The sequence below is a fragment of the Dipodomys spectabilis genome, unplaced genomic scaffold (genome assembly GCF_019054845.1).
Source record: "Dipodomys spectabilis isolate Male_0828 unplaced genomic scaffold, ASM1905484v1 ptg000108l, whole genome shotgun sequence".
Classification (NCBI taxonomy): domain Eukaryota; kingdom Metazoa; phylum Chordata; class Mammalia; order Rodentia; family Heteromyidae; genus Dipodomys; species Dipodomys spectabilis.
Window position 1 is genome coordinate 1510762 of NW_024870785.1, and position 27604 is coordinate 1538365.

The 27604-nt window shown below is 38.7% G+C and overlaps 1 protein-coding gene across 1 annotated transcript in view; it reads right to left on the minus strand.

Moving 5' to 3' along the window:
• The window catches only part of Dph6 (diphthamine biosynthesis 6), an 85973-nt gene that overhangs the window by 11952 nt on the left and 46417 nt on the right, over window positions 1–27604 (minus strand). The window contains exons 4-5 of the mRNA XM_042687742.1: window positions 19547–19620; window positions 9590–9708 (exon numbers count right to left, since the gene is read on the minus strand). Coding sequence (XP_042543676.1) covers window positions 9590–9708; window positions 19547–19620 — 193 coding nt within the window. The remainder of the gene's footprint in view (window positions 1–9589; window positions 9709–19546; window positions 19621–27604) is intronic.

Sequence of the window (27604 nt, forward strand, 5' to 3'; positions counted from 1 at the left end):
TGAGCTGAAGAGCTGAGGGACAGCACCCAGGCCCAGAGTTCAGGCCCACAACTGACAAAAAAAAAAAAAGCAGTATGGAAGAAGAGATTTGAGAGCAACAGATGGCATTTTTCTCTTCTCCTGCCCTCTCCACCACTGTACTCATTCCACACACTGAGAACTGGGGACTCTATTCGGTCTAGCTCTGTGACTGCTAGTATTTGTATTTAAAATTAAAGGAATGATTTTATCAAACATACTCAGAATTTTATATTTAATCCTTGATTTTGTTTCTTAAGTTTTAAAACTCTCAACTTTTGATGTTCTAATTCTTGAGTTATAAGTTTAACATTTCTGTGCTAAATTGCTTTAAAGGAAGATAGAATACATTTAAATCACAATTAACTATACTTGAAAGCATACTAAGTTATCTTTTTAAACAAAATAATCATTTGAAGAAAGCTGATATAAAAATTGTTAGTTAGAGAATATGAAAGAATAACAGACCTCCTTTAACCTTTACTGTTCAGCATTCTTTTCTAGGAGGGCTATTACAATGAATGGTTTTAATTATATCCATTATTACTCAAATGAGTGACAGAAGAGCACCATGTGTGGAAGTAGTAATTAGCAATGCTTTATCTTAACTTATCGGGGCAGTTATGAGAGAGGAATCAGATTAAGGAAATGTATAGAAACTACCACAGGTGAGAATGTGTAGGAGTAGAACTAAGCAATTGGAAATACCGCACAATTAAAGCACATGTTCTAATTAGTAAGGGTATCTCCAATGTTAACCTAAGGTGAGACTTTACAGTATCCATTAAGCATCTGTCTGGTTAGCAGACTCTTAAGAGGAAAGTAGAATATAAAAACAATCTAGGCTGCTCCATACAGCGATATGGACACGCGCTAGAAGGGATATAGGTACTGTAACACTACCTGACATTAAAAAAAAGAAAATCCACAGACACACTCAAAATATCTGGAAACAATTCCATAGAGACATTTATGAAAACACTGATAGTATCTAGAATATCTTATGACATGTACAAAACTTAGTTGCCAAAATATATGTCAGGGAAACTACTGTGTATCTGAAAAATAAAAAGACAAAAAAGCAAGGGCTGAGGAAGCAAGGTAAGAATCTGGACCTCGGACAGGAAGGCAGAAGAGGAAGAGCAGCAGGGGAGTTAGCTCAGTTCAGTTTTGTTCTTCATCGACCTTTACTGAGCAGAAAAGTGGGGAAAGGACTATTCCAAGGGCACTTTCTGAGCAAAACCAGTGGGGCAGGAGCAGAGAGCAATCTCCCACGAGGAAATAATAGAGCAACTTGAGAGAGTCTACAGCAATAAATCACCACAGCCAGATGGCATTCAACTGAGAGTTCCTGAAGGAAATAAAGTGTGAAATGGTTGAGCTAAAGATGATGATATGTAATATGTCAGAAAATTACCAACCATTGCTAAAGCATGTTTTTGCTAATACGGACCTCTTCTTTAGAAAAGAAAACAATAAATAACTAAGACTTGTAGAATTATAGACTGGAGGATCTCTTGTTTATAATGGAGAAACTGACAGAGTCTAATTAAAAATACCTTCCTTCAGCCTTGGAATGAGGCTGACCTGCTAGGTCAAGTCGCCCACTGAGTCCATAAAGAGAACACTGTTTCTCTCCATCCTATTAAACTTATCTGGAAATGCCAATAAAATACTAGACAGAAGTAAACCAGTAAATGTAATTTATCTGGGAATTGCATGAAGCTTTTAACAAGGTCACATGAGACTGTTGGGGAAAATAAATAAACACAATCTTCAGAGGAGAGGCCACAAGAGAAACTTCTGTCATTAACTGTAAAACTTGCTAGATAATGAAAACAAAGTTTCAGGGACAATTTCTCTTTTCTTCCTTAACACTGGACTATGTGTTTCTTAATGTTAAACCAATGGTGATATAATATATATATATATCACAAACATATCTGTACATATGTATATACACATATGGTATGTTAGTAGCATAGAAGAGTAGATGAAAAGATTGCCTTCACATTAAGTAAAAGTGCATTTTACTATAGATAAGACTCATAGCAATAGCAAGGAAGGAATAGATCAGCAGGCAATAAAAGTGAGCATCTAACAAAATTTTACAGAATCTGAGAGCTGCAACTGGATCTTAAGTTTCTTATTAGTGTGCATCAGATAGTAATAAAAACTATAGTAACAATTTAATAAAGCTGATTGTTATGGATTCACTTCTGAACAATATGTTTATTGAGCAATATATGCTTTCCCTTGATTAAACTACTTTTAAAAATGTTTCTGGGATATACCTTCACAGCCAGTGTCTTCTGAAATTATCCAATGGAACCAAGTCTTTATTGAAGAGTGGAGCCAGAGAAAATTAGAAAATGAGAAAGGATGGAATTTTTCTCTACACAGTATGTAGTTAGCCCTATTCTATAACCTCTGATAACCTCTTCTGTCTCATCACAAGGGAATATGTTCTCTTTTGAAAATTTTATTTTAATGTAAAGGTGATGTACAGAGGGGTTATAGTTGCATAAGTAAGGTAATGAGTACATTCGTCAAACATTGTTACCCCCTCTCGTTTTCTCTCCCCCTTCTCCCCTACCAACTCCCTCCTCTACAAGTTGTAAAGTTCATTTCCAACACAGTGTCTGTGCATATCACCACTACAATGGTTCACCCTTTGTCTTTTGTCTCACCATTTTGTTATTCACATTTCTTTCCCCAAATCAGAAAAACATATATACAAGACACAAGGTACCAAAATCAAAAACAGTGACAACGGGATAAATCAAAGGGGGAAAAAATGAAAGAAAAAATAACTTCACAAAGTACATTAAAAACAACAACAACAACAACAACAACAACAACAACAACAAAACACCTTGTTTCCATATCTTGGAATTCATTTCAATTAGTATTATTTTATATGGCCATACGTACATAGCTATTGAGCAATTGTGATCCTATACCAGGACTATCCTAGACTAGGACTATCCTAGACTAGGACTATCCTAGACATATACTAATTATTGCAAATGAGGGAAACCATGGAACCTATGTTTCTTAGGGTCTGGCTTACTTCACTTAATATGATTTTTTCCAAGTCTTTCCATTTCCTTACAAATGGGGACAATGTCATTCTTTCTGATGGGAGCATAAAATTCAATTGTGTATATATACGCCATATTTTCTTGATCCATCATCTACTGATGGGAATCTGGATTGGTTCCCAATCTTAGCTATGGTAAATAATGCTGCAATGAACATAGTTGTGCTGGTAGCTTTAGCGTGGCCTTGTTTGTAAGGAACATATTCTAGAGGGACCAAGGGCTATGCCCCAGCAGCCCACACAAAGAGCATGGAGTTCTCTGCTTATAACAATTATACCACAGCTCCAAGTGTTAGAAAGTTCCTAGACAAAACCACAGAAGTCATTGTGCAATTCTTGCTCTTAGACTTGTCCTCTGAAGCCACAAAGAGCAGCAGAGAGCTGCTTTCAACACTGGAGACAGCAATATAGACCCATACTCTCCAGCCTTCTGTCTGCCCCTGAGGGAGGCTGAGTATCTCCTCACGCGGCGTCCCACGGCGCCGCTGCTACCCTTTCACTGATGTGGCCACCCTCCTCTCCCTGACTTTTACTTGTGTCTGTGGTCTCTTTTCTTGTTATTGTTTCCCCTTTGTGAAAAAGTAATGTCTGTTCATGGTAGGAAATATGATAAAACACTGTAAATTATTGACATTTTAGCTTTACTATATTAACACTTACTGGAGGTATGAGTTACTAATATATTGCTTTTTTTTTTATTTTTATTTTTATACTCTGTGAGGTTTTCCCTATAAATACATTCCACAATTGTTTTTAGAATGATTTTTTTCCCCTAAATTACTATAAAAGTGCATATTACAACACAATATTCCTTATTAACTTGCTATGTAGCCTTTCAGATCTACTTAGCTTCTTTGGCAGAAATCACCACTTGCTTACACAAATTAAGGATAAGATTTCCTTAAAAATCAAGGGCTATACAAGGCAATAGTGGCTTACTCCTGTACTCCTAACTACTCAGAAGACTGAGGTATGAGGACTGTGGTTCAAACCGAGTGTGGTAGGAAAATCCTTGAGACTCTTACCTTAAATTAAGCATAAAAAGGCCAGTATTGGAGCTATCATTGAAATGGTAGCACACTAGTCTTGAACAAAAAAGCTCAGTAACAGCACCCAGGCTCTGAGTTTAAGCCCCAGGACTGGTGCAATTGCATGCATACAAGCATACACATGTGCGTATCCCCCCGACCCCGCAAGCCCTAGTGCCTATAATATACCTATAATATGTATATATATACATGTATAATATCTTATTATGTTTGTATTATATACATATAATCCATACGTGTTCACATATTAACATATGTACATACACATATGCATATTATATACCACATTATTGTACCATATTTTATATTATAAATATACGTTTATTACATTTTATCTTGTATTACATATATTTGCTCTAGATGATATATAATAAATATCACATATTACTATATTATAAGTAATATGTGACAGTTATAAATATATATGTAAATATGTATATAAGTATATACATTATGTGCCACATATATATTGTGTGCCTACAAGCATTAAATTTTACCTGGAAAGATACAGTTCCTAGTTTTAGCCATTTGATATGATTTAGTATTAGGAAGGACTCTATTATTAAAAGTATCAGTGAGTCCATTAACTTTTGTGTCATCAACAAATTTAATCGGCATCAAGTTTAAGTATTCACTGAAATAATTCTTTAGAAGAGTAAAAATGGTTGGATAAAGAAATAATGTCACATGCCAATCACATTTTCTTACGTGTTGGTATTGGCTTATTAACGTCATATTAGTTCCATTTGTTTAGGTGAAATAGTTGTCTTCTATTTTATACATTCTTTACAGATACATCCTTATGCACACAGAGCCTGTTGTCTTTACACAAGAGATGTGTATATGAAAAACTTCAAGTAAATTAAACACATCCACTAATTCAACAGAAATCAATTTAAAAGGATTTCTGTAATGAAAAAATGTACCAATGATACTTTAGTAATGCTATGTCATCATAAATGTTATATTGTTATGTAACTTTAATGAGCTAGAACTACAAAATCAAAACACAGGAGCTGAGGGGCTGGGTAGGTGGCTCAGTGGTAGAGTGCTTGCCTTGCATGCGTGAGGCCCTGGGTTCAATTCCTCAGCACCACATAAGCAAAAAAAAAAAAAAAAAAAAAAGCCAGAAGTGGCGCTGTGGCTCAAGTGGTAGAATGCTAGACTTGAGCTGAAGAGCTGAGGGACAGTGCCCATGCCCAGAGTTCAGGCCCCAGGACCGGACCCAAAAAAACAAAACAAAACAAAACAAAAAACACAGGAGCTGAACATTGTGGACAGAAAAGTGAACTAAGCCTGGTCTCCATGGGAAGACCAAAGGGAAATCATTTAATTGTTTAGTGTAGGCCTAAATCTTAGCACAAGTTTAACCTTGTTAATTTGTACAGGAATTGAAAAGATTAAAAAAAATGGCATCTGTTAAATAGATGTTGTTAAGTAAAGCTTAAACTTTTCTAGCGAAGGATAAACAAAATTAAGGCAAGAGTCCTCTGGTTAAAGAGAAAGAATAGAAGTATATGTAAGTTGTATGATGTTTTAACCTGTAAAAGCAGGAAGTACTCCACAGAACACAGTTCTGATTTACACTCTTAAAGAGGAGTATTCTAGATCCTGTGTATGCTGCGGTGGGGTTTCCTGTAACCATCTGCTACCCTTCTAGATACTAGGTTTTTCAGACTTTTAGGGCATACACATTCTACCAGAAAGGAACTAAGTGATCACAGATGGAAAGTGGAAAAGGGGCCTTACTGTAATAGTGGGGAGGCAGGAGCTGTTGAATCAAAGGGAACACATTGTTAGCATTCCAGGAAGGGAAAGGACCAGATAATGCATGGAAGGGGGGGGGGGGGCGGGAACTAACAAGATAAAATTCAGAAAGCATAAACAAAGATTTCTCAGCTATTCTTAGAAATCACAGTGGTAGTGGCAGTAATCTGGGATTATTTCAGTACTGTCAACTTTTTATCTGTATCTACTAGTATGCTGAATGCCAGCACAAGTTCCCTGAAGCAGAACACAGTATTGCCATGGCTTACACGCGGCAAGTAAACACTGTCATTCTGACTCTTCCCATCTCTTATTTTGGGACTGCACAGATCACTATGCAGTCAGTCTCAAACTAAATGCTAAAGCTTGTCTTTTAACCTAGGTCCTACATTTCTGTAATATTTGCTCAGTAAGCTCTACCTTCAAAAATCTATAATGATATTTTACCTTTAATTCCACCTATGTAATATATATGGCACAAAATAATGAGAAACTGAATTAAACCAAAGTATTGCACTACCCAATCTTATTGAAACCAGAGAATCAAGCCTCCAACATCAACATTTTTTAATGGCAACTTCAAGAACAGAAATACTCGGACAGCACAGCAAACTGGGCAAACGTCCAGGAGATCAAAATAGCTCTCCAGGACCCCCATGCCATCTTGTATAGATTTTGACCCAGATCAGCATATAAGATTAATTGGAATTACAGCGGCAGTCTATTTTCCCCACCACACACAATTTTTCTTAAGCACTTCCATATTTACAGCATCTGGTGCACTGACCAGAGATCACCGAGAAGTCCAGACTTCATTTGGCTCAAGGACCTGGATATGTGCTAGGTATCACAGTACAGGTTTTAACAGCCACTGGGTTCTAGATGTTACTATGCTGTATTTACTCCAGGACAACATAATGTTTCTCCCTTAGCTGTAGAATTTTGATGCATGTTTGATGAGGAGCACAAATAAACGTTTCATCCGTGATACTTGAGGCCATTAGTGAAAGGCTAACTATTGTGTTCTCCTTAGTGGGCATCTTTAGCGTGGCTTCTAGCACTCATGGCAACTTTCATAGTGACTTTCAGCTCCTTCCTGCCCTGCTGACTGACAGGATCTCCCACTGTCTAAAGTAGTCTGTTAGTCCAGTCATTTAAGCTTTGCTAATTCCCACCAGTCTCCTTAAAGAGAGCTCCCTCTAGTGTTTATTTCTTCTTTCAATATGGACCCAAAGAAACGTAGGTTGCATGGTTTCCCTCAATTGTGGCAACTATAAATTTACAAGTAAACACACTAGATGGGACATGATAAACTATACAGGTCTCTATGCATTCACACAGAGTGAGACCAAAGGAGGATGTTCTTAGGAGAGGTACACAAAGGCACGATACCTATGTGCATATGGTCATATAAAATAACATCTATCGAAATGAACTCCAGGAAAAGGAAACAAGAGGGTTTTTTCCCTTTTCTTCACTGCTGTTTTTGTTTCCTTTTGTCTTGTTTGTTCATTTATCTGTCTTGGAGAGGGTAAGGGAAGGGGACAGAAATGGAGGGACAAAGGGTAACCAAATGCAGAAGTGATACTCACTAGACACTATATCGAAAATGAACTATACAACTTGTGGGTGGGGACAGGAGGGAAAAATTGGGAGAGAGTGAGAGAAGAGGGGACATTGTTCAAAAAGAAATTTTTTATCTGACTTAGCTAACTGCAACCACTCTGTACACACCATCTTTAAAATAACAATAAATAATTTTTTAAAAAAAGAACATATATTTTTTTTTCTGATGTAGTTACTTTTCCCTTCTACCTCCCAGCCTCCTAAAGTCTAGTACCAAATATCCCTACAGAATATTGAGGCAGAAGGGAAAACTGATCAAATCACAACGTGGATATTAGCAAAAATGATTGAAGAAAATGATTTTAAAAAATGATTTGCACTCATAAAAAATCTAGAGTTAAAGATTCTCCTTTGGCATATGATACCAAATACAGCTGTGCTTGGGTGTGTCATATTCTAGAGAGCAGTTCTCAGTAGCAGTACTTTCTATTCATTATATCACATTCAGACCCATCTCCCTCAAAGGTGGTCTTCTAAGGCCCTTACATTAATTCCACTCACGTTCATGTATTCTATATTTGAAGGCGATCAAGCCGTGGCAGATAGCAGAAATCTGTTTTACATTGTATCTAGGTAGATGTGTAGCAACACACTGCTCTGATTTATGCCCAGAAAGAATGCAAAACAAGTATTACTCATCTTTATCTAGTTACGATTCACTACTAGTAGTTAACTCATAGGAAAATGACCAGAGTGGTAAGAACTGAACTGCAGTGGACTACCCACTACCCACTACAGTTAAAACACTCGGAGGCACCATACCACTTTATTATACCATGAATCTTATGGATTAGTTTGTACATCATTAATTTACCTTCTCTGCAGAAAACAGTACCATCTTTTTTTTTTTTTTAAAGTAAAACACCAGCTAAGGTTAGCATCAGACCTGTGAGAGAGACCTAAGATTATTATTCTCTAGCTCAGAGGCTCTAACACGGAGGTCACATGATTATGTCCCTCCACAGAAATGTAATTCACTTGAAAGTCCCTTTCTATCTCTTACAATTCCTCTCATTTCCATTTATTACCTATTTTGACACACACTTTTTTTCTGTATAATTAGACTTTGTGGCTCAATGCATGTATTGGAAACCCACAGGGCCAGTAAACACAACAGCCATGTAAGTACTTCTACTCGGTAGGTATTACAGGGTTAGAGATAAAGACTCTCAGGATACTTGGCTGTGTTTAGGGTAAGGCCTAAACAGACAAAATTAAGTGTGCCATTTAAAGCCTTTTGGTTGATGCACCATGGATCTTTGTGGTAGTCCTAAGTGTGAGGTGTGATGCTAGAGTTTCACAACCTCGTCCCCCTCACCTGCCAACCTCGCCATGCAGCAGAGTGATGGCCAAATGTGAGGGAAAAAAAAAGAGTAAGGAACAAAACAAAGAATGGGCATTGTTAAATTTGACGAGATTGATATTTTGTATTTAGTAAATTGGTAACACTTTAAGACAACACATGAGGCAAAATGAAAAAAAAGTTCCATGAAATGGAAAGACACGTATTCCTGTACTTGCTTCCTTCGTAGTCCCTTTATTCCTACCTCCCAGTCCTAGAAACCTTACCAGCAGACTCTTGGAATCTTGCTTCCTTTCGTGGTCATTTAACTCACCCTTGAACCGCTGAGTTGTTTCCAAAGAAGTTGCTTTGCAAACAAATCTTGCAGGAAGCATAAAATTTTCTAGTAATAGTTTCATGCTTTTTCTCTTATCATACTCTCTGTTTTATCAACTAAATACATCTTGCTAAACAAATCATTCCCAAGATAAGGACGCATTCCCTTTACTGGGGAGGGTCCTGGAGGGGTTTTAGTGCCAGTTATATATTCAAAAAGAGAAGGTCAGAGTGGATTAATCAATATTCTGAAACCCATTTTATGACTGTCTTTTTTATACAAGATGCTTGCTGAATTTTCCCAACTGTGACTCCACACTCATATTATAAATCATCGTTCTCGTAAGTAAACTAAGCATTCTCCTACAGGAACGAGGGAAGAGCCCTCTTGGAAGTCTGGATACACACCCAAAGCTGCCACTTTGATGATCACGGCTTGAATATCAGATTCGATCATCTCTCGGAGCAACTCCTCCTGGTTCCTCTGCCAAAGGTAAGCCAAAGGCTGAAGACTTAGCCTTTTGCATCTATCAGGTAAAAGGGAAAAAAAAATCAGATCATACCTTAAGTGTTCCATACTTAGATCCATAGCAATCACATTGGATTTTAAACATAACACTTCTTTCAAGGATTTTAGCAGTTAAAATGCTTTAAAAGCATGTCTTGCATAATTATAGCAAGTTCCATGGGTACCTAAACTGAAAAATAATTAGAAAAAATACATATATCCTAATGACCATGTATTGTAACACCTGTACACTATGAGCTAATTTTATCTACTAACTTTAAAACTTTTTTTTTTTTTTGGGTTCGGTCGTGGGGCTTGAACTCTGGGTTTGGGCACTGTCCCTCAGCTCTTCAGCTCAAGGCTAGTGCTCTACCACTTGAGCCAAAGCTCCACTTCCGGCTTTTTTTCTTTTTGCTTATGTGATGCTAAGGAATCGAACCCAGAGCCTCAGGCATGCAAGGCAAGTGCTCTACCACTGAGCCACCTTCCCAGCTTTAAAACTTTTTGTGAGAATTTGATTCTGAGGAACAAATGTAATTAAGTGAGCACCTAACATACTGTACTAGAGACTTTGTATTTTAAGTACAGGAGAAAGAGTATAGGTTTTAAAGTCAAGACAAATCTAGGTTTGAAATGTTAGTCTACAAGCTAGCTACAGTACTTTTAACAAGTCAAGCAGACTGTATGTTCTTGTCCTCAGTGTCCTAGCTCATTTAGCTCAGACACTGAACAGGAAGTTCTTGATAAGATTAAACAAAATAAGAAAATGAAGCTCTGATTTGCTCTTTTTTTTTTTTTTAAGTTCTGGTCTTGGGACTGGTCCTGGAATTCAGGGCCTGAGAGCTGCCCCTGATCCTCCAGCCGCTTTGTGCTCAAGGCGAGGCTCTACCACTTGAGCCATGGTGCCACTTCCCGGCTTTTTCTATAATGTTATTGGAGATAAGTGTCACAGACTTTCCTGCCTAGGATGGCTTCAAACCAATATCCTCAGATCCCTGCCTCCTGAGTAGTTAGGGCCACAGGTGTGAGCTCGAGTGCCCAGATCCATGATTTGCTCTTGCTGTTTTACATTCCACAGAAAATGATTAATCCTTGCTAGTACCACTGCTGACAGCCATGTTGAAGGCTACCAATGTCTCCTGTGGCAACAGCCTAATTTCTCACCAAGCTTCCACCCTTGCCTTTTTTTTTTCTTTTTTTTTTTTTTTTTTTTTTATTGTAAAGCTACTATACAGAGGGTCACAGTTACATGAGTGAGGTTATGAGTACACTTCCTCTTGAACATTGTTACCCCCTCCATTGTTTTCCCCCTACCATCCCCTCCCTCCCTCCCTTCCCCGAGGTTCTTTTTTTTTTTTTTTTTTTGATTGTGATTAAATGATTACATAATTTCAAAGTCACAAGTTCATTCTAACTTCCCTGGAGCAAATTGTCTACCACAGTCTGTAATATATAACAGTGTTCACATGTTATATACCATATTTGTGATCAGCGGCATGAGGATATTTAGTAGTGGTTCAACCAGATGAGCGGGAGTTCTTTGTTTCTTAAGTCCTGTTAGTTTTGTCGTATCACTAACCTTTTGGATTTAGCATCCACTTATGAGGGAGACCATGTACCGTTTGTCTCTTCGTTCTTGGCTTACCTCGCTCAACATGATTCCTTCTAGCTCCATCCATTTCCCTGCAAATGCCATTATTTTGTCATTTCTAATGGCTGCATAATATTCCATTGTGTATAGATACCACAATTTTTGGATCCATTCATCTGTGGTGGGGCACCTAGGTTGTTTCCATATCCTAGCTATTGCGAACAGTGCTGCAATAAACATGGAGGTGCACGTGTCCTTGTATATTGGTTCCTGTTGTTCAGGGTAGATGCCTAGAAGTGGTATGACTGGGTCGTAAGGGAGGTCAATCTTTAGCTTTCTAAGGACCCTCCAGACTGCTTTCCAAAGTGGTTGTATAAGTGTACATTCCCACCAGCAGTGTAATAGGGTTCCTCTTTCTCCACATCCCCTCCAGCATTTGTCGTTGGCTGATTTGTGGATGTGGGACATTCTGACTGGGGTAAGGTGGTATCTCAGGGTTGTCTTTATTTGCATTTCCTTCACCACCAGGGATGATGAACATTTCCTCATGTGTTTCTTTGCCATTTTTATTTCTTCATTTGAGAAGTCCCTCTTTAGTTCCCTTGCCCATTTAGTAATTGGTTTGTTAGGTTTGGGAGGGATTAGTTTCTTGAGTTCCCTGTATATACAGGATGTTAACCCCTTGTCTGATATATTACTGGTAAATATTTTTTCCCAATTAGTTGGTTGTCTTTCTAGCTTAGTTGCGATAGATTTAACTGTGCAGAAGCTTTTTATTTTAAGGTAGTCCCATTTGTCGAGTCTCTCTCCAACTTGTTGTGACCCTGGGACTCTGTTCAGGAAGTTCCTTCCTGTGCCTATTAGTTCAAGTGTCTCTCCTACTCTGTCCTGCAGTAGTTTCAGAGATTCAGGTTTAATGTTAAGGTCTTTAATCCATTTTGAGTTGATGTTGGTGCATGGTGATAGGCTGGGGTCCACTTTTAGTTTTCTGCATGTGGCTGCCCAGTTTTCCCAGCACCAGCGGTTGAAGAGGCTGTGTTTCTTCCATTGTATGTCTTTGGCTCCTTTGTCGAATATCAGCTGGCTGTAGGCCTGTGGATTTATATCTGGATCTTCTATTCTGTTCCATTGGTCTTCGGGTCTGTTTTTGTGCCAGTACCATGCTGTCTTTGTGATTATAGCTCTGTAGTAGAGTTTGAAGTTCGGCATGGATAGCCCTCCCATATTGTCTTTATCCCCTAGAATTGTTTTGGCTATTCTAGGTCTTTTGTTGTTCCATATAAATTTTTGGACTGTTTTCTGTATTTCAGTGATGTACGTCATTGGGATTTTAATAGGAATTGCATTGAATTTGTATATTAATTTTGGAAGTATCACCATCTTTACTATATTAAGTCGGCCTATCCAGGAGCATGGGAGGTCTTTCCATTTCCTAGTGTCTTCTGCAATTTCTTTCTTTAACTTTTTATAGTTCTCATTAAATAGTTCTTTTACATCTTTGGTTAGGTTAATTCCTAAATATTTTATTTTTTGGGAGGTTATTGTGAATGGGGTTGCTCCCTTTATTTCCCTCTCTTCCTGTGCGTTATCAGTGTATAGGAAGGCAACTGATTTTTGTGGGTTTATTTTGTATCCTGCTATTTTGCCGAAGTGACTTATGATTTCTAAAAGTTTGGGGATGGAGTTTTTGGGATCGTGGAGGTATAGTATCATGTCGTCTGCAAAAAGGGATAGTTTCACTTCTTCTTTCCCTATGCGGATCCCTTTAATGTCTTTTTCTTGCCTTATTGCCCTGGCTAAGGGTTCTAGGACTATGTTGAAGAGGAGTGGAGACAGTGGACATCCTTGCCTTGTTCCTGTTTTTAGGAGGATTGGTTGTAGCTTTTCCCCATTAAGTATAATATTGGCTATTGGTCTGTCATAAATGGCTTTTATTGTTTTTAGAAATGTTCCTTCTATTCCTATTTTCTCCAGAGCTTTTAGCATGAATGAATGTTGAATTTTATCAAAGGCCTTTTCTGCATCTGTGGCGATAATCATGTGATTCTTGACCTTGGCTCTGTTGATATGCTGGATTACATTTATTGACTTACGTATGTTAAACCATCCCTGTGTCTCTGGGATGAAGCCTACCTGATCATAGTGTATTATTTTTTTTATGTGTTTCTGGATTCTGTTAGCTAGAATCTTGTTAAGGATCTTTGCATCTGTGTTCATCAAGGAGATTGGCCTGTAATTCTCCTTTTTGGTTGGGTCTTTGCCTGGTTTGGGGATGAGTGTGATATTGGCTTCGTAGAATGAGTTTGGGATAGCTCCCTCCTTCTCTGTTTCTCTGAAGAGCTTGAGGAGTATGGGTATTAGTTCTTCTTTAAAGGTCTTATAGAATTCTGCTGTGAATCCATCTGGTCCTGGGCTTTTTTTTGTTGGAAGACTTTTGATAGCTTCCTGTATCTCATTATAGGATATTGGCTTATTTAATTGGTTAACTTCTTCTTTGCTCAGTTTGGGTAACTTGTATTTCTCTAAAAATGCATCCATTTCCGCCAGATTTTCTTCCTTTAGAGAGTATAGCTTTTGAAAGTAGTCTGTTAGAATTGTTTGGATATCTTGGGTACGTGTTGTGATGTTTCCCGTGGCATCCCTAATCCTATTAATATGGGTTTCCTCTCTTCTTTTTTTAATTAATCTTGCCAACGGGCCATCAATTTTGTTTATTTTTTCAAAGAACCAGCTTTTTGTTTGGTTTATTTTGGTTATGGTTTTCTGATTTTCTAATTGGTTAATCTCTGCTCTCAATTTGGTTATCTGGCTTCGTCTAGTAGCTTTAGGTCCCATTTTTTCTTGTTTTTCTAGCTGTTTTAGTTGCAACATGAGATTATTTACTTGGTCTGTCTCCATTCTCTTGATGTGGGCACTGAGGGCAATAAATTTGCCCCTCAGGACTGCTTTTGCTGTGTCCCACAAGTTTCTTTGTGAGGTGTTTTCATTTTCATTGAGTTCTAGGAAATGCTTTATTTCTTCTCTGATCTCTTCTGTTACCCAGGCCTTGTTAAGGAGTGTGCTGTTCAATTTCCATGTATTAGAGAAATTTCTGCGGTATGCTTTGTTATTGAGAGCTAGCTTGATTCCACTGTGGTCAGATAGGATACAGGGGATTATGTCGATCCCTTTGTATTTGCTTAAGTTCCTTGAATGAACTATGATATGGTCTATTTTGGAGAAAGTTCCATGAGCTGCTGAGAAGAATGTGTACTGTGTTGTTTTAGGGTGAAATACTCGGTAGATGTCAGTTAATTCCGCTTGAAGTATGGCCTCACTTAATTCGGTAGCTTCTTTGCCAATCCTCTGGTTGGTAGACCTGTCCTTTGGTGAGAGTGGCGTGTTAAAGTCTCCTAGTATTATCGTATTGGGATCTATTTTATTCTGTAAGTTTGAGAGCATTTGTTTAACATATCTGGGTGCACCGATATTTGGGGCATATAAGTTGATGATGGTTATATCCTCCTCTTGGATTGTTCCCTTTATTAATATGTAATGTCCGTCCTTGTCTTTCTGTACTGATTTTAATGAAAAGTTTATTTTGTCAGATATCAGGATAGCTACACCTGCTTTCTTATTGGGGGAATTTGATTGGTAGATCCTTTTCCACCCCTTCACTCTGAGTTTGTTTGTATGTTTGGCTGAGAGGTGGGTCTCCTGAAGGCAACAGATGGATGGGTCTTGTTTTCTGATCCAGTCCTCAGTTCGTTTTCTTTTAATTGGCGAATTCAGCCCATTTATATTAAGAGAAAGTATAGAGAGATGCATTGTTGTCCCTGCCATTCCGTTTTCCTAAGTTTTTCTTCTTTCCTTTCCTCCTGTGCTTGCTCAGTTAGACTTTGAGTAATGCCTGTTTGGGGCAGGTCCCAGTTCCTGGTTGCTTTCTTCAGGTTGTGTCCCCCCTCTTAGAATTCTTTGTAATGCTGGCTTAATGTTTATGTATTCATTTAGTTTTTCTTTGCTATTAAAAGTTTTCAGTTCTCCATCGAATGTGAATGCTAGCTTTGCCGGGTATATCAGTCTGGGTTGGCAGTTATTGGCTCTCAGGGCTCGTATGGTGCTTTCCCAGGCTTTTCTTGCATTCATTGTTTGTGTGGAGAGATCTGCAGTGATTCTAATTTTTTTCCCGTTGTAGTATAGCTCCTTCTTCATTTTTGCTGCATGCAGGATTGTTTCCTTATTATTCAGATCCATCATTGTTACTATTATGTGCCTAGAAGTGTTTCTCCTGGGATCTTGCTTGTTGGGTGTTCGATAAGCTTTTGTGATGTAGTTAAGATGGTCGTTTTTGAGGTGGGGAAAATTTTCATTGACTATCTTGTTAAATAGGTGTTGCATTCCCTTGCTCTGGAATTCCTCACCTTCGTCCACTCCGATTATGCGAAGGTTAAATTTTTTAGCATTATCTGCTTGCTCTTGAATTTCCCTTTGGTTTAATTTGAGTGATTTTTCCATATCTGTCACTTTTTGGTCCAGTTGGTGTATTCTGTCTTCTGTATCTGACACTCTACCTTCCATTTCATTCACTCTGTTGACCGTGGCTTCTATTGTGGTTTGCATGATGGAAATGGATCCCTTTATGGATTCAATGTTGGTTCTCAGAGTACTGATCTCACCTCTCAATGAGGTGATATCAGTATGCATTACCTCTAATTTGGCGTTTATCTCACTTCTTACTGAGGTTTGTGCAGCTTCTATTTTTGCATCCAATTTTTGTTTGATATCCTGTATATCTTTTGATAGTTCATCCTTGTGCTCTTTCAATTTCTGATCCATTTCTCGCTTTATTTCTTGAGTCATTGCCTCCAGCAACCCTTGGATGTAGTTTTTGTCTTCCATTCCTGCTTTGCTCCCACTGGGGCTCTCCCCTGCGTGGCTGCTGGCTTTTGAGGTGAGCTTGCTGTCCTGGGTAGTGGTAAACCTTGTGATTTTTCTCTGTGATTTTCGCATGGGGGTTCAGGAGACTGGCTCTTCAATCTTGTTTTGGTGTGTCTGTCTTTGCTTGGTTGCTGATTCTCTATTGGTAGAGAGAGTGTGTCTGATCTGGATTCTGTTGGGAGCCTATTTCCAGCTGCTATTCACTTAGGATTCTCAGCTCTCTGCTGTAGCAATTCCCGCCTTTGGAAGGGTTGAGCAGCCTAGACTGCTTGTGTTTGCTCCTGCGGGTGCTCTTGGGAAGATCAGATGCTCTGGATGCACTCTCCCAAATACTGGAGTCTGCTATGGGCTCTTGATGTGTTTTTGTTTGTTTTGGGCTGGTTGTGGGCTTGAACTCTAGGTTTGGGTGCTGTCCCTCAGCTCTTCAGCTCAGGGCTGGCACCCTACCATTTGAGCCACAGCCCCACTTCTGACCCTTTTTGCTTTGTTCAGGCGCCGGTCCCCTGGCCTGGTTCCGGCCCCAGCCTGGAGCGCGCTCGTTAGGCCTGTGCTAATGTGTATACCACCTTGGTTATGCAGCCTGGAGGACACAGTTCAAATTTCTTCTACTGTTGGTAGTCTTGACCCAGGGGCACTGTTCCTGGCTTGAGCATTTAAGCTCCCTTCCCGGGGCGCTCTTGCTCTGGCCTGGCCAGCAGAGTGTGCTCCACCGGCTGGTGGGGCTCTCGAACAGTTCCCAGTTTTAGTGGGTCCTGTGGTCCAGGTGTTGGGGTAGGGAGTCTAGGTCAGGGTCTGGGGATTCCCTCCAGCTCTGGTCTCCCTTGATGGATTCCCTGTCCCCTGATGGGTACTCACCCTGTAGGTCGTCAGTTGTTGTTGCAGTCCGTCAGTTGTTGTTGCTGTCCGAGTTCAGTTGGGGTGGTTGCGGGCTGGGTTGGGCGGCCCCCCGCCGGGTCGTTGCGATCGCGACAGGTCCCTTTATGGCGCTGCTGGTGCCGGGCGGCTTTGGCGGGATGGAGCCTCTCCGCTCCGGTGGAGAGTGATGGGTGGGGTGGGATCCTCCTGGAGACTCCCGGCTGGTAGGTTTCTCTGTTCCTGGCGATCCGCTGTTCTGCAATCCGGTACCTGGTGATCTGCAAGCAGCCCCCTGTGTCTCTGTGGCTCCGGCAGCCCCTGCCGGGCCGGCTGGCCGGCGGCTTGGCGCACTGCCGCGCGGCCAGTAAAGGTTGGGGGAGGGGTCTTCGCTCTTCTCTGTTCTGAAATTCTTCTTTTCCTCTCTTTCTTTTTTTGTTATTTTCCACCTCTGGTTTTTCTCTGAGTGTTCGTCTTTTTGTTGTTGTCGGTCTCTTGGGGAGATTAAAGGTTGGAACTCGAACTCTCTTTTTGGTTGGAGAGAGCTGTGGCGTTTCCCTACTGCCCCGTCGCCATCTTGAGAACCGTCTCCCCACCCTTGCCTTTTAAAAATTTGCTTTCAATACAGAGGACAAGGTGATTCTTTTAAAACATAGATCATGAGACTCCTCTGTTCAAACCCCTCCAGTGGCACTCTATCTCTTCAGTTTAAATTCATGAAATGTATCTCCTCAATGTTTTATAATTTCCACTCTAGAGAGTTTTCATCTTTATATTTATTCCTAAAGGTTCACTTCTAATGAGATTGCATTCTTGATAATTGGCCATTGGCATATACCATGCTACCGGTTTCTGTATGGATCTTTTCCAAAGGAAGTGAAACCAGAATGCTGAAGAGCTGGCTGCACTCCTGTGTTCACTGTAACACTGTTCAAAGTACCTGAGAAACAGAAATGACCCAACTGTCCGTCAACGGATGGACAGATGAGAAAGCATGATCCACAAACACCATGTGATACTCTTCAGCTGTAAAAGTGAATGAAAGCCAGTCCTTCATGACAACATGAATGATATGATTGGACCTGTTAATACCAAGTCGTTATTGTTATTATATTTGTGTTTGTTTTGTTTGGCTGATATCAGGGCTTTAACTCAGAAGCCTTGTGCTGGCTCAGGTTGCTGGCTCATAGCTAGTGCTCTATCACTTGAGCTACATTCCAACCTTGCTTTTGGCTGGTTAATCAGAGATGAGTCTCATGGACTTTTTGGCTTGGGCTGGCTTCAAACTGCAGCCCATCAGGTCTCAGAATTACAAGTAGGGTTGTGAGTCATTGACACTTACTGTACAGTACTTTATTCATACAAATAAATTCATTTAAATTTTGCTTTGCTAAATGAACATTAAATAGTATTACCATTTAACTTTATGAATTTTAAATACATCAGTGTGACAAAGTATTTTGGTACCTGCAGGTACAAACTGAAATGTTTTACTAGTGCATACCTTGAAAAGGTCATAGGGTTTTGAGGGGAGCAATGGTCTATTTTTTTTTTTTTTGGGTCCGGTCGTGGGGCCTGAACTCTGGGCCTGGGCGCTGTCCCTCAGCTCTTCAGCTCAAGGCTAGCGCTCTACCACTTGAGCCACAGCGCCACTTCCGGCTTTTTTCTGTTTGCTTATGTGGTGCTGAGGAATCGAACCCAGGGCCTCATGCATGCAAGGCAAGCGCTCTACCACTGAGCCACCTTCCCAGCCCCTGGTCTATTTTTTAAGTAGAATGGCTTAACATTTAAGTATTTCAATCATATGAATGTTGTTGATCAAGAATTAAATTGATGGACCAAAGAGGCGAAAACTATTTAGTAAGAAATTTTTATTTAAGATATTATTCTATTTTTTCTAGTAGATTCTGATTTAAATGATAATCATGAAGTATTAGAGATTACCAGGGTTTATTAAATCAAAGGAAAAAAATTAAAGATCATAGTTATCTATTAAAAATCTTTGCTGAAGGACTGAGGATACAGTACAGTGGTAGTGACACTGCTTAGCATGTTTGGACTTGAGATGATTACTAACACCACATAAGAAAAAGTGGAAGTGAAGGTGTGGCTCAAGTGGTAGAGCACCAGACTTGACAAGCAACAAAAGAAGATAAGAGAGAGCTCAAGGCACGGAGCTCAAGCCCCAATATCAGCAAAATATAAGTCATAAGTAAAAAGAGTCTTCTATGTGTGGCAAAATGACAGGAAACATTAAGACCATGACGTATCACTTCCGTAAGTATGTATACTTTACGGCGCTGGACATGTATGACATGCCTCCTTGTGATCTGGACAGCTGTTTTCACTCCTTCACTTAACTCTGTGGTGTGATGGGTAGAACCCAGGGCTGCCCACAGGCTCGGCACATGATCTATCACTCAGCTATGCTCCCAGCTTCTCGCTCAAATTCATTACACATACTTGTAAAATACAGTAGGAATCAATTTTTTCTTACACATTTTCTACTCGAACACGCTGATAATCAGAAAGTATGGCTCCTACTGATATCCCCTCTACATCTTCTTTTTCCTGAAGATAAAGAAAAAATACAACTTTTAAAAATACAAAGAAAACCATATATGGCTCTGCATCATGTTCTGAAAATTATAAATGAGCATATCCCATCTAAGAAGTCACAACTGAAGCAAAGTAATTTCCTGCAAATATAATCCACATCTACACATTTTAATATTTAATATTATCCTCAGCTTCAGGAAAATATTATTCTTTTTCTTAAAATTTAAGTAACTAGAGATTGCTTAACATGGAAAAGCTACTCAGAATTCCATTTAGAATTTCCAAATTCACACTTACATATATAACAAGTCAGATATCTAACTTAAATATCTTACATATCTAAGAAGTTAGATATTTCCTTTACATAGCTGAAGAAGTTCAATTTCTATTTAAGGGCAATATTTCTCCAGAATCAGCATCTTTTAAATTAAGTAATGGCACAAATACATAAAATACATAACACACCAGTTTTAATCTCCAGCTTAGAAAGAGGTAACAGATAGAAGATCATCCAGAAAGCACAGTTGATAAAGAACTTATCATAGGAACAATAACTATTATCCATACAGGTACAATTGAGAAGATCCAGCCGTATGTCCAGCACGGCCACATAGAGACGGTGCCTCTGTCCTGAATGCTCACTAATGAGCTGAAGAAAAAGTAAATTCAAGTATGTTCATAAAGTAAGGATGGGTTAAAAAGCAAAGATTAAGCTGGGCACCATTGGCTCACAGCTATAATCCTAGCTACTCAGCTGACTTGAGAGTTTAGGATCCTGGTTCAAAACCAGCCTGGGCAAAAAAGTTCTGGAGATTCTTATCTCCAATTTACCATCAGAAAGCTTAAAGTGGAGGTATGGTTTAAGTGGTAAAGCATTAGCCTTGAACAACAACAACAAAAAAAAAACAAAACAAAAACTCAGGGACAGTGCCCAAGTCCTGAGTTCATGCCCCAGTACTGGTACACACATGGGCATGTGCGCACACATACACGTACACAACAAGATCAATCAAGTACATGCATGGATATGGAGAGCTTGGGAATTTGGAAGGACAGTTCTGAGATGTAATGCAGAAATGTAAGGTAGTACACTCAGGGAAGAATACTACACAACATGGGCTTAAACCAGAGAGCTGTTGTCTACAGAATGGATGAAAAGGCAGTGACTGCTGGGCAGCGGTTCCCTGAACAGCAGTGAAAGAGAACCCATCCCATCTTATGGACATGCAGAAGAACTACTTCAGAGATGACTTGAGTATTGGTCTTACCAAACATGGACTGTGAATAAAAAAAAAAAAATTGTGTTTCATAGAAAACAGGCCTAGTTTCCACAGACACTGTGCCTAAAGGATAAACAAAAATGTACAACAGGAATTCCTAATACCTTTGGAAATAAAACCAATTTAAATTTTATGTCCACAATGAGAGGAATATCTATACAAACTGACCCCCAAATAAAATGATTGTTAGATAATATTTCAGGAAAAGATCTATTATCTTTATTTTGCAGCCTCAGCAACTTGGTAAGAACACTTACTTGTAACTTTTCCTAACTTTTTATAAAAGTCTCTGTAAGTCAATGGAATAAAAACAAGTCCCCATGTTCTTCATTAACTTCAAATGTATCATAGATCAGAACAGAATTCGTGCCACTATCCACAGCAGAAAGTTCATAGCACTGTTAGATATACTGAGTGGAACTCTGAATACAAACACAAGAGTGGTATGTAAGTTATCAGCACATACGTCCAGCCTCTGGGGAAAACAAGAACTTTAAGAAACAGGACACAGGGGTGAAGAGAAGGGGTACAAAACTCCAAAGGCACAACAACATTAAGGGAGAGGGAAAAGCAGACAAACTCAGCAAAGGCACTAGAGAAGTGGTAATGATAAAAGTAGGAGACAGCCACAATAAAGTAAGGGTGTGTGCACAGATGCAGAAAGAAGCCTGATGACAATCAAAGAATAAAGCAGTAATATTACCAGCTACCTATTACGACCTAGGTACTTTATCTTATCAGCCACTTATGAAATACAAATATTAAATTTATTCTTCTGTACATAAAAAAAAACAAGAGGGTTAACTAATTGGAGTTGTAGCAAGAAAGTAGAACACTCTTTTTGTCTTCCAGCCATGCCTGCCCTGTTCCTTCCACGTTACCATATGCTGTTGAAAGTTTCACAAAACCACTGAATTTTAAAACGAGAGGGTTGACTACAACCATCCATGGGGAGTTTGCCACTGTAACTGATGGAACAAAGGATACACATTTGAAGACAAAACTCATACACTGACAAATTCACCAAAGGATGAATGGCAAATCCCTGGGGAAACGAACATGACTAATTAATCATTTTTTGTTGTGTGTTTAATTATTAATTGGAACAATTAAATAATGTTGGTATAAAGTTGCTGTTTTCATTTGAAGAGTTTATATTGCTAAACTCAACAAAATTCAGAGAATTTGGATTACATTCTCCTTAAGACTAAAGGAGAACAAAATGAAAAAACAAATGTCATTAACAAGACATTGGAGTCAAAGACTGGACCCTAAATGGCCTAGTGTATTGCTAAGCAACAACAGCTATCAGACACAAATAGAAACTATTCAGCCTACACCATTATCACTATTAATGATGGATGTATGAGTATAACCTAGGATAAAGTCGAGTTGCTTCCCTGAGTAATAGCAGTGTATAATGCCATTAAACATTTATATGAGATACTGTTCACACAGGGCTCCCTGAGGTAGACTTTCATTATCATTCTCGTTTTTTTATAAATAAGGGACATAGAACATTCTTACAGAGTCAGCTATGACAAGATTTGAAAAGCAGATATCACAGGTTCATTTGCTGTTTAAAAGTCACTAACCCAATCTTTATCAAGGTAAAACACACCAGCAAGATAGTTAAAAAGCTAGTCCAGGCAATGGTCTGACTTACAATAACAATAGAGAGAGCACAAATAAACAAACTGATTAAAAACATAGCTTCCTGATTACTGCCATTTTCACACTTCCCTGTAGGCACAAGGCCATTTGTACTAAGCATTATTCAGACTGAGCTAATACATGAACATATGGATCCAAAGGCTAAATACAAATGATCAACCACATTTCTCATATTTAAATTGTTAATGCAGGAGAAAAGCCAAGATAATCTCTAGGTTTCTCCACTGAGGCTGGGAAACATTACAGAGCAACAGTTGAGTTTTACAAAAATAGGAGCATCTGTAGCCATGTATACACATGTACAGGCCGAACATGTAAATTTGGTCTGGACTTTATATTATAAAGAAATTCTTGGAAGTGGTGCTGTGGTTCAAGTGGTAGAGCGCTCGCCTTGAGCTGAAGAGCTGAGAGACAGCGCCCAGGCCCAGAGTTCAAGCCCCATGACCCCCCCCCCCCCCCAAAAAAAAAAAAAAGTCTTGGAAATTCTGGTCTGGTTTCGAACCCTAATCCACCAACCTATGCTTCCTAAATAGCATAGGGTGAGAAACTTGAGGCCCATGCCTGAGATAATCACTTAAAAACATGCACTCCAGATACTGAGCACTGAGAATTGTTGATCCTTTGTCCTTCTGGAGCCTATGACTATCGGTAACAGATGCACAACTGATGACAGCTGCCGCTCCTCCAGGCTGGTCCTCTATCACGTGTACCACAGCTATATTTTCAGATTTTTTCTGGTTGGTTGGAGATCAGAGTCTTATGGGCTTCCCTGCCTGAGCTGCTCTGAACTGCAATCCTCAGATCTCAGACTCCTAGGTAGCTGGGATTACAGGTGTGAGCCACCAGTGACTGGTTTATTACATTCTCTTTCATACAGGTTTATAGGCTAGGCATGGTAGTTGTAATCTTCACTATTCAGGAGGCAGAGATCAGGAGAACTGTGGTTCAAGGCAAGTCTGGGCAAAAATTTAGCAAAATACCATTTCAGCCAACCAGCCAGATGTGGTAATGTGTCCAAGTTACCCAAGCCACATGGGAAGCACAGGGAGGAAGACAGAAGACCGAGACTGGCCCAAAGCAAAGCAGGAGCCCCCATCTGGAGAGTAACTAGAGCCACAAACAAAGCAAAACTGATTTAAAAAAAAAACCCGCCTCTCTCTCCCTCTCTCTTTTTCTCTGTGTCTCTGTCTCTCTCTCACACACGCACACACAAAGTAAAACCTAACAAGAAGTTTCTAAAGAACCAATCTGGCTCTAAAAACATTAACTACTATCAACTACAAATGTATACATTTTAATTATCAATATCTACTAGTAGCTGAATGTGTGGTTAAACCTTTCTGTTATGCAAATAAAGTCCTAGTATACATTTAGTATTATTCTGATCACCAAAGCATATATAAACACAGAACAGTTTATTCAGGGTTTGTGATTTACTCTGAAGAATAACTAGCTACTCTAAACATCAGTGCACTGAAGTATCAGGAACACACACAGGACAGGATGGGTTTCCACTAGGAAAGGGACCTGACTCTTGTCTCTTCTCAGCACTTAAAGAGTGTAATAATGACAGATGATACTAGGGCTTAAAGGTACACACACATCGACAACCAAATTAAGGTTCTATTCACTCAACATTTACTTGCTGAATTCAGTACAGAAAGGTTGACTCAAAAAGCCAACAAAATAAACTGAAAAAAAAAAAAAAGATGTCCTTTTTCTATAAATGAAGAAGAGGCCTATTTATTCGAAAGAGAGTATGTGCAGCTTGCACTTATCAGAGATATTATTTTCTTTGAAAAATGCTTCAGATACCAGTATTATTCTGCTAATGAGATCCTGCCTGTTGAGAAAAAAAAAAGAAAACGATCTGCTGAATTTAAAGTGCTTTTCATCTGAAAGGCATTCTAACATTTTAATACGAACCATTCATTAAAGAAATGTGCTTGCACTGTAGTTCTGAGTGGCAATATTGGACTTCTGGCAACATGGTATTATTAAATAAGAAACACTTGTGAGTGGCAACGATGCTGTGGGAATGGATAACTGAGCTAAAGATTTATATGGCCAGTAAAGTATTAAATCTTTTTTTACTGAATTTTCTAATTTTTCACTTCGTAGAATTACTCGAGTCAAAAGTAACAAAAATTATCCTAGAAAATAAATAGTACTTTATATGAAATAATTCTAAAAATGACAGAATAGCCAAGTAAAATATTCAGGCATCTTACTAAAATTCTAATTTATATTACTTGTTGAAAAAGTATTTGTTGCTCCAAGAAATGGAAACAAGAGGGGTTTTTTTTCCCTTTGTTGTGAAAGGAGGAAAAAAAGAAAGAGGATTTGTTTTTCTTAGAATCATCAATATAAAATAATTCTAAAATGGAAAATGTTTACCATCTGGAGTTCTCTGAGAGAGAATATTAGGCCACTAATTTGTAGCATCATCATATCCCTTTGTGAGCGTTCTCTATTAAGCAGGGGAAAAGGAATGTTAAATTTCAGAAAATCAAAATAATTTGTCAGTTATTTCCATTTAGTAACTAACAATGTGTTATTTTACTTTGGAGTCTACATTTCGTTGTAACAGTATAAAAGTTATCCCAGACCAAACTATGTACATAAGAATCAGAAAAGTTTAGAACTATAGTTTTTTTCCCCTTTAAGTTCACAAGGCATTCTTACTATAAGGATAAAGTGGTTCTATTTTTAATTTTTTGAGGACACTCCAAACTGATTTTCCCAATAACTCTACTAGTTTATATTACTACCAATGACTCTGTGTTAGCACAACACAGAAGGTGGTCTTTTATATGTTAGCACGTATACATATCCAAGAATAAAAGATTCTCTGAATTACCTCTATAATCCAAACTAGAAATCTTAAAATTGGAGACCCCCCAAATGATGACCAGTTGGCCATCTACAGACAATTGGAGGCTCCAATGCTACTTTAAACATCTTGGTTAAATTGAAGTGTGTACTTCTTTGATTAAGCCTTAGCATTTTGTGATCAAATACAGAGAAGCAGACTTTCTTTCTAAAGTTGTTTTAAAGAAACAAGAAATTCTGATTTGCTCTGAAGTATTTTTTATTGTCAGTTGTATTACATTAACACTTTAATCTTACTAAATTACTTTTTATTCTCTTTAAATCATTGTACGGAGGAATTTCAATTCAACATGTCATCAACAATGCATCTTGGTCAGTGCCATTAACATGTTAATATTATTTTCTGGATTGTAAGAGTCAGAAGGGGCAGAAATCAGTGTGGAAAAGAGCAGACTGAGGGCTGAGAATGTGGCTTAATGGTAGAGTGCTTCCTAGCATGCATGAAGCCCCGGGTTCGATTCCTCAGTACCACATAAACAGATAAAAGCCAGAAGTGGCGCTGTGGCACAAGTGGCAAAGAACTAGTTTTGAGTAAAAGAAGCTCAGGGACAGTGCCCAGGCTCTGAGTTCAAGCTCCAGGACTGGAAAAAATAATAATAAAAAAGATGAAGTTGAAACAAAACAAAACATAGCTATAAAGAGGGCCAAGGGTGGCAGAACAAAAATAGCAGTAGATATAAAGAAAACATTAAAATGGCGACTGTCCTTCAGCAGCCTACCCACCAGTAGATGAGAAATAAGATATAAATATATATATAAAATATATAAACAGAGAAAGAAAAATTATAGAAGACATCAAGATTGCACTGAGTGGCTAGAAAGGGCACGAAGAAATGAAAGGTTTGAGCCAGGCGCTGGTGGCTCAACTATAATCCTAGCTACTCAGGAGGCTGAGATCTGAGGATCGCAGTTCAAAGCCAGCCCGGACAGGAAAGTCTGTGAGACTCTTATCTCCAATAAACCACTAGAAAACTACATATATATTTTTGATGTTTCACCATGGTACATTAGCCAAATCTCCTCATCTCTCTGGATTTCAGTGTCTTCACTGGTAAAGAGGAGACTCAAGGGTCTGTGTGTGCCCATTATTCTGATATTATTTTTCTTTTCCATGTGAAAATACTGAAACTTTTCTGCCTTAAAAATGATCATGAGTCTTTCAAAAGAAAACCAAATACATTTGTAATTGTGCCAAAAGATACTTAGTTATGACACAATACTTTATTGTGCATACCTACAAAGATAAGACTTCTTAATTATGGGTTTTATTTTCATACAAGTTGAAATGATTGTATTATTTTAGTTTTTATTATACCCAATGCATATCATTAATAGAAGTGGGGGGGGAAAAACCCTGGAGGCTTACTGCTGGATTAAAATGTACAATTATGTAGTAACTATATATCAGGCTATGACACTTACTGTATGAGTCATTTAAATTCCTTTTCAGAATGTTTTTGTGCTGTAGTTTTGTTAAGGAATCTTTCAGGGGATAGATTTTCTCTGAACTGGTGCCTGGTAGTGACACTGTGCTTTGTTCCATAGCTTGGACGAGTTTTCCAGGAGCAAGTGAGTTACATTACCAAGTATAATAGCAGGCAGAGGCCCTGCTCAGGTCTCACAGCAGCAGGGTGCTCCATCAACCCAGCATATTCATTCATTAGAGTGGTGCCATCATGGCCATGAAAAGCAGAGACACGTTGGTTCCTGGGAGATGTATTACCACTGCAGGTCAGACCAGTGTCATATTTATAAATCCATACTACCTCCTGACTTCATTCATTTAGAAATTTCATTTTCTTGTCATGGCCTAAATGAATTCTTCTAAACACTCATTGTGATTTCACTTTCGAGCTCTAAAATGTTCTAACTGGCCAAATAGCCAATTGTTTAAATCAGTGTGACCACATTGGCTTTCTTCAATTTCACATTCTCACTTCTTATCCAGCTATCTTAGGGTTCAGCAAAAAGAAAATTAGTGATAAAGCTTTCAATTTAATTAGTATATTACATGCACTGTAATTATTAGCGGGAAATGTTATATTAATGAATGTAAAAGTTAGCAGTAAATTACCTTGTAGCCATTATCAATTTCCCAAGCTACTGCTCCTTAAGATAACCCTCTCCCTATGGTCCTTCCGGTAATTTTT